The sequence below is a fragment of the Fopius arisanus genome, unplaced genomic scaffold (assembly GCF_000806365.1).
Source record: "Fopius arisanus strain USDA-PBARC FA_bdor unplaced genomic scaffold, ASM80636v1 scaffold00005, whole genome shotgun sequence".
NCBI lineage: Eukaryota > Metazoa > Arthropoda > Insecta > Hymenoptera > Braconidae > Fopius > Fopius arisanus.
In genome coordinates, this window is record NW_011887744.1 from 1158008 (window position 1) to 1165640 (window position 7633).

The 7633-nt window shown below is 37.5% G+C and overlaps 2 protein-coding genes across 2 annotated transcripts; both read right to left on the reverse strand.

Moving 5' to 3' along the window:
* Positions 1–1631: 1631 nt before the first annotated feature.
* On the reverse strand, positions 1632–3538 carry ppl (pumpless). Its single transcript, XM_011315781.1, has 3 exons — positions 3180–3538; positions 2960–3103; positions 1632–2584 (listed from the first exon to the last, which is right to left on the reverse strand). The coding sequence occupies exons 1-3, from the start codon at positions 3322–3324 to the stop codon at positions 2355–2357; spliced, it is 519 nt and encodes a 172-aa protein (XP_011314083.1). The 5' UTR covers positions 3325–3538; the 3' UTR covers positions 1632–2354.
* An 81-nt stretch (positions 3539–3619) lies between these two features.
* Positions 3620–7256, reverse strand: csul (protein arginine N-methyltransferase 5). The gene is made up of 3 exons (XM_011315782.1): positions 7094–7256; positions 6867–6982; positions 3620–6767 (listed from the first exon to the last, which is right to left on the reverse strand). The coding sequence occupies exons 2-3, from the start codon at positions 6956–6958 to the stop codon at positions 4916–4918; spliced, it is 1944 nt and encodes a 647-aa protein (XP_011314084.1). The 5' UTR covers positions 6959–6982; positions 7094–7256; the 3' UTR covers positions 3620–4915.
* Positions 7257–7633: the final 377 nt, after the last annotated feature.

Genomic DNA, 7633 nt, shown 5'->3' on the forward strand with positions numbered 1-7633 from the left:
GTTTTGCGATTTGAAAGAAAGAATCTCCTCTTGTAATGATTAGCTATGAATGTACGCGAATTAAATTTAATTACCTAGAGAGAACGAGTACTCTAAGAACCGAGAATATTATATTTTTTGGATGTTGATAGGAATAACTTACGCAACACACTAATCATGTGATTACTGGAATAGATATTGGAGGGTGAGATTGTTTTTGTTTGACATATCGTGCAGGGGCCATCACTGGAACCAATGAAGAGTAAAGACAGGAGCAAGGATTCCCTCGAGTTTGCTCGTCTCTACATTGCACAGAAAATAAACCTGATGAATAAAATAACGAGAATATGTTCCTAAAATTATCAAGTCCAGGTTTAATTGCACTATTGCGTCTACAATTAACAATTTTCCCCAACGATTGCGAGGTAGCAGACATTTTTTTTATGATGAAATTGAAGAACAATATTGACGAACAATATTGGCGTGATTGACTACCTCTTCATTAAGTGTATTAAGTTTTTATATTTTCACATGTCTAGTTAACCACATACCTCAGTGAAATACACTCTCAACATATTAAATAATCCCCCATGATTGATTGCCGAAGGGAACGATGAGCCAGTAGAATGAACAGGATCTGACAGATTGGCTTTATCACTAAAGCTGTTCAGTTTTTCTCCCCATGGATTTTTTATTATCAAATTCCAGAGAAACTGGAATATCACCAGAATTGTGATCACTCTGGACTTCCCTCCGGCCACAAATCGTTTAATATTATTTTTAATTTAAGCCGACATTATTTATTTTTCAACCACCAATTTTCGTTCTACAACTACTCTTGACAATTGGATTTACATTATTTTTCTCAGTGTATTCAGTAATTCAGTAGTGAAAGATTTTATTTGAAATATTAGATACTGTCTAATATTTTCGATAAATTTTTCACGTCCAACAATGAGAATGGTTTCATGCTCCATTGATTTTGTTATTTATGGTACGTCTGCCGGTTTGAAAATATTTGGAAGAAAACAGTCTTTTACCTCGCACCCTAAAGTAACAATATGAAAATAAAGTCAAGGAACAAATGGGAATGCGACTGCAAGCAATTAGAAGAGTTGGATGATTAACGAGTGGATTAAGATGAGCAAAAGCCTTTTATCTCTGCACGATAAGACACGTCCATTGTCTGTTTAAGCGTCCGATCAATTTCACAAATCGCGACTCCCTTTCATCGAGAAAAAAAAAACCTGTAAATTGTAAAATTACTTGGAAAAGAAGAAACTATTAAAGTCTTAACGAAATACTTCATGAAGGTATTTGATTGTACATTGTGTGAAATATTCTATGTACAGTTTTATTATTATTAATCGGATGAGAATAATATTACCTAAAACAATTGATTACTCTACTTTAAATATTTGATGTGACTAAAATCCAATATAGTAAAAATTGATGAAAATGCTTATTCGATGGAATGAAAAATTAACCGAGAAGCCAATGGTGGTGGAAATACAAAAAACAGCAAGTGGAGAATATAAATCATAATATAAATATAAAATACTTTGTGCGTTGTTAACACTGCCGTTGACCGCTGGCAATTGTAAATTATCTAGAAAAGAAACATGATACCGAAAAAATGATAAAAGTGAAGATTCATTGACTGTAAATATATATCTTTATTATTAACATAATAAGATAATGATCATCCTTGCGATTGTTTATTTCTATCAAAAATCGTTATCTCCGATTATTTTTCATTCGACGTCTTACAGAATAGCAGTTGCGAAGTCAAATTCTTAGACAAGACTATTTGTACAGACTTTCAATTAAGATTTATTCTTCCTAAGAATTACAATTTGATAGAATTTTTTTTTAGACAGAGTCAAAATAGAATGAAAAATATCAGAGATGCATTTTCTCCTGTTCACGAATGATTAAAGAATCCTCAACTCTTCTTGTTATTTAAAAACAATGAAAAAAGAATATTTGTTCAATATTTTCCATAAAATTAAAAATTCTTGAATTAAAATGCTATAAATTAATCAATGAATTAATTCACTGTAAGTATAATTTTTATTATCAACAGAAACATGATAGGATCGTCCTACAAATATTCATTTCGACCAATATATCAATTATTTAAATTCCTGCAATGAATAATAAGACTTTGAGTCGTGAGAAAGAGAATCGAATGATTATGATGGTCGTGGCGAATTATTTCATCACAAATTCTCGAGGCTGGATGAATTGTGACACACTTTATCAAAAATGAGGAGATAATGAGGGCAATCTCTCCGTATTGCTTTCCAGATCTGTCCAATAAATAATCCCTAATGTGCCTTCGTAATCAGCAATCAGTTAATTACTCGTATCAGTTAATGTGGATCGGATTTCAAGAATTCTTCGTACGACTTTTCATTCATCAATTTCGTTATTTCATCGGGTAGGGAGAGCTCGACTTTGAATAGCCAACCCTCGGTGTAACACGAGGTGTTAATGAGGCCGGGTTTATTCTCAACAGCATCATTTTTCTCCACAACTTTTCCACTCACTGGACTTATCACCTCGGAGGCTGCTTTTACTGACTCGAGTGCACCTACTTCCTCTAAAAATATATTTAATTGAGAAGCTCAGTGGATCGAGCCATTTCAGAGGAGAAATAAAAATAATATTAAAGTGGTAGAACACGCGGGGAAGATTTTATTTTGACATCAGCTTCATGAAATCAGAACACGATACCATTCACCAGAATATATCAATATCAATTTTTATCGTCGAGGAAAATGATTTTTGAATTTCTTACAAAACTTCCTACCAAGGAAGTTCACCAAATTTAATTTGATTCCATTGAAAAAATGTCCATCCTTTTTAAATTACAAGATATTTTCGAAAAAAAAAATGATTCAGAGCTAAATTAAATTATCACGTTTCGCAATTTACGATGTATAGTGAAGAGGAAAGGCATGAATAATCTAGTTACCATCTTGTTTAATTTCCGTCCCTACATCAGGTAATTGTGCATAAACAACGTCTCCAAGTGCATCCTGTGCGTAATCTGAGATGCCGACAGTGCCAATTTTCCCGTCTATCTCCACCCACTCATGTTTCTCAGTGAACCATTTCTCTGAATTATGAAATTACTCAATTACACCCCCGATCACAACAGGTACCTTCAAAATAAAATGAAATTCAAAAATTACCCGCCCTGAAGACTGATGTGGTGACGATGCTCCTCACATGCGTGAAACCAGCGAATTTACATCGACAATTACCAATTTTCGATCCTTGTGCACACGAAAATGGTTTCAAACTGTGTTTAAAAACTTGACTCACCAGTCGTGCCATTGTTAAACAATTGACAATCAATGTTTCTTTGAGGAAATAATGATTTTAGAGCGTTTGGTTGTTCTTCGAGACACGAGACAACGAATGCCTTGCAATTGGAGCGCAGACGACCGCGTGACTCAAACGAATGACGATAATTGAATGCCGGGAAAATACTGACAGACGTTCATAGTCTTTTCGGTTGTTCTATCACACGACCTTTCTTATCAATTCGATAATCGATAAGAGGCTTCTTTCCCTTTAATATCCTGACAAATATTATACCGGGGCCGAGTATAAATCACAAATGAAAGCATGTATGAAAAACAATTTTTATTGTTCATAATTATTTTAGAGTTCATCACTTTTATCACTTTGTTGCACAATTGTTTATCTGGTTTTCAGACTGAGTTGTTGCTACATAATTTGTACTTCTCGCTTTTGAATTTCCGTCTGATACGTGAATAATAGAAAATTACCTAGTTAGAAATTATTGTACATACCAAAAAATTTGAAAATTTGATTTAACTAAAACTGAAATTCAATCGGGAAAAATCGAGAAAAATTATCAAAACTTTATTGGGAGATGAGATTCTTTGGCATTTACGTTCCCATGTTAACATGCCGATATGTAATTGAAAAGAAAGATAAAGGTATAACACTTGTAAACCCAGGTTCATGGAAGTCTTGGAATTAATCTGAAATACTTGTAATTATTCAATTTATCCTTCATGAATAAATTCATGTATCAAATTATTGCAATTCTTCACAATTTATTTGACAGTTTATCACTATTATCACTTTCTTACGGAAATTTTTATTCTGTTTGGAGATTGAGTTTTTCTCATGAGAAACAAAATAAATCGAGAATCGAAAATCATTCTGGAAAGTAATTAAACGCCTTTTCCCAGAACTTGAATAAATAAAAACGAAGAAAAATAATGTTGTGTACGTCAGGTTTTCAAACATTCGGAATTAATTGAAGATTTCTGAAATAGTTCGATTAATAATCAGAATAATGACGAATGAATAGGCATGAATGGAATCTCAAATGAGAGAGGAATAAATATGATATCTCATCTCAACAACACGTGAGGTCAAGAATGTCACTCGTGTTTATCATTGTTTTGAAAGCGTGTGCTCGGCCAGCAAAAAATCGCAATTCTCATTCTCCTGAATCATTCCAAAACGATCATTAAACAGAAAATTCTGCACACAATACAATAATAATAATGCACATAATTCACTTCAATCCTTTTCACTTTTCGTCTCTTCCATTCATGAAATTGATTTTTCAAGAAAATAAAAATCTGCACTTAATCGAGTAAGTGAATTTAACTACTGATCCAAAAAAAAGAACTATTCCACAAATGCTCAACAGTTTTTCTCGTACAAATAAAATGTAGTAATGAAGATATGAAAATGAGTACTCGAGAAATACAAAATATAAATATCTTTTTCAGATATAGGTTTTTGTTTATAGGTGAGTGGAGGAATCCCACCCGTCCTTACTCCCAACGACGCCCAGCGTCCGGGCAATACATCGCATGCTCCCTCTCCTCAACCATCACAATAAAAGAGGAAAAAGAAAGAACTCTAGAATCATCGATCATTAAAGCTCAATCGTAGAAGATCTTCCATTGGGATTGTGAATACTGCCAGGGATAGGTTTACTGAGAGTCCACTCGTACCAGACATTTTTCGACGTACACCTTCTCCAGAAGTGGACCTTAATCTCATCCCCAGCCTTGAGTTGAACAGGCTCTTTGATGGGAAAGAATATAGGAAACCAGCTAACCATCCCTGTGCTGTAAGAAGCTGGTACAATGCTCAGTTTGACATTCTCGAAGAGAACTACATCGAAGTATCCAGAGAAGCCATGCAGTACACTGTTCTGCTGAACATTGAACGTCTTGACCTCATATCTCGAATTATCTATGACGGAGTCTCTGTTGGGATGTGAAAAAGTGAAGAGAGCCTGAACAGGTGCGATATCGTACTTGCTCTGAAGATAGACCACGTGAGGTGTTTCAAAATGAGCTTGAGGGGGTTTCTCTTTGTCATATAATGCCTTGAGGCCTTGATAAAGCTTGGCTGATTGTACAGGTGCTATGTAGGACGTGTATCGCTGAGGAATACTGATGCCATCATCTTTGAGGAAGTTCTGGGCCCCGTCCAAGCACTCTGGCGATAGTTCGTTGTCCCCGAAGGAGCCCAGCAACTCTGAGACAAGTATATCCGCCATCTCTGTGCTCTTCCAATCCCTCATATCACAGGCAACGATTGTCACTCTGGGCCCGAAGATGTCTGCCTTCAGAGCATGGAGTGTCACGATGGCATTGGGATTCTTCTCCACTGCATACACTCGAACTCGAGCTTTGGCCATGTCTGCTGCCTGCAGCGCTGCACGGACCAGGGGCCCTCGACCAGCGCCAACAACAGTTATTATCAAGTTTCTGTTTTGGTCGAGGGTGAAGGCCTGAGAGGTGTCAGGGCATCCATCATTCGGGCAAGATTCTTTCGGTGAATTCTGTCCTTTGCTGTTCTTCATTTTGTATACGATTGCTTGAAATATGGCAGTTTGGTACTTGGCGTATTTCACTGGATCTCCCTCGAAAACCTCGTAGGTGCTGGAATCGAGGTTATCCTTCAAGGGTTGAAGGGGAACTTGGAGGTAGTCCTCGTAGCCACGACAGAAACGCTCCAGGGGACCATCAGATGCGTATTCTCTCTTCCATAGATAATCCAAATAACTCTGATAAAGCGATATTTTAGTAGCCCGATTGGCCCCGGTAATTATAAACCTCACATTGAGACTGGAGAATCTGTGAATTACGCTCTGATGTGCTTTGGAGAGCACTGGAAAACCTTTTCTATTAGTCAGGAAAAGACTAGTGGGGATAATGAGTGCCCTGACGGGTTCTCCAATCCATCTTTGGATCTCTGCCTCGTCGGGAAGGTCTGCGCTGAAAACGAGAGCCACTCGGAGCTTTCTGTCGGTGTCACAGACATTTCTGAAGCCGTTCCACCACTCCCAGGGGCTCTCGCAACTGATTTCTTCATCAGTGCGATATGACAAGGACTGCTTCAAGGGATTCTCCATTGGGACTTGAATTAGAAACTTCAGAATTGAAGCTGTTGTCATTTTATCACACACGATTCTTGCCAGGTTCATGTTCCGATCCAGACCTCCAGTCAATTGGAAAGTGACCGTCATGATACTTAGGTGAGACGCAAATGAGATCTCTTGGTGCAAAGCGGCTTCACTGTTTGCTCTGACGTGCGGAATTGGTGAGTCCACATTTATGGTGGGGGAGAGCTTTCCTATAATCAAACGATTCCAGTCCGAACTTCTCAACATGAGGTCTGGTCGTGTGAAGGGACCTTCTCGATTCTTCGCTGCCCCTGAGACAAATTCCTGAGTAAACCGAGGGTTCACCAGTGGAGCCATGATGAAGAGATAACTATAATCAAAAACAGAACAAAGAAAAAAAAGGAATTTATCATACATTATCATGTGCTCTAATAAAATAAGTTTGAAAATTCGCAAAGTTGTCTGATACCTAGCATCATGTGCTGCTCGCAAACAGGTGTCAATATTTGGGACTGTTGCATAATCCAGACCACATAACAATTGCCTCGGGGGTGTTGCCATTTTGTGGTATTTCTATGTTGTTATCTGCAAAACGTAAATTCGGTGAATTGAGGGTATTTGCAGGGCGAAAAGACCGATTTAGAGGTTAGAATTTCGATCGGTGGCTTGGAAAAGTTCAAGTCGAAGTGTCTTTACCTGCTTTATCGTAAGGAACAGAAATGATTAAGCTGCGGATGAGTTTTATCAAGGATCCATAGCTGGAGTTAAATATTCTATGGGAGTATTTAGTATTATTTCGACAATTCTTTCTGGAATTGTTTAGTGACTCAAGTTGCTCTTGTCGATCAACTTGAAACATGTGCGCACCAACCAAAGAGGATTGACTAAAGTAGAGGATCAGTTTTGGGGGTTTGAGTGACCCCAGCGGCATCGTAGTACTGCACCCCAAGAAAGGGAGGGCGCCACACGCAATGCGGGGGTGTTCATCAAGTCGACGGGGTGAATTTTATTTTCTCGGTATGAATGCTTTTTGTTTTTTATTTGTTTAACTGAAATTTAACCGACTATAGAACAAGCGGAAGGGGGAAGCCACATCTGTGGAATTTCAAATGAAAAAAATTATTCAATAGATTAAAGATATACTCCTAATGAAATTATATTATTATAATATTGCGTTATCCTAGCGGTAACGCGCTCGGCTAGCACGCCGACGGCCCGGGTTCGATCCCGCCGTCA

What these genes read in the sequence shown, in the direction of transcription:
- ppl (XM_011315781.1), bottom strand. Translation starts at nt 3,324, where the DNA reads ATGGCACGACTGGTGAGTCAAGTTTTTAAACACAGTTTGAAACCATTT. An exon ending in CACATCAGTCTTCAGGGCGG is followed by an intron (nt 3,104 to 3,179) that starts GTAATTTTTGAA and finishes TTCATAATTCAG; the next exon opens with AGAAATGGTTCACTGAGAAA. An exon ending in GACGGAAATTAAACAAGATG is followed by an intron (nt 2,585 to 2,959) that starts GTAACTAGATTA and finishes ATATATTTTTAG; the next exon opens with AGGAAGTAGGTGCACTCGAG.
- csul (XM_011315782.1), bottom strand. Translation starts at nt 6,958, where the DNA reads ATGGCAACACCCCCGAGGCAATTGTTATGTGGTCTGGATTATGCAACA. An exon ending in CGAGCAGCACATGATGCTAG is followed by an intron (nt 6,768 to 6,866) that starts GTATCAGACAAC and finishes TTTTGATTATAG; the next exon opens with TTATCTCTTCATCATGGCTC.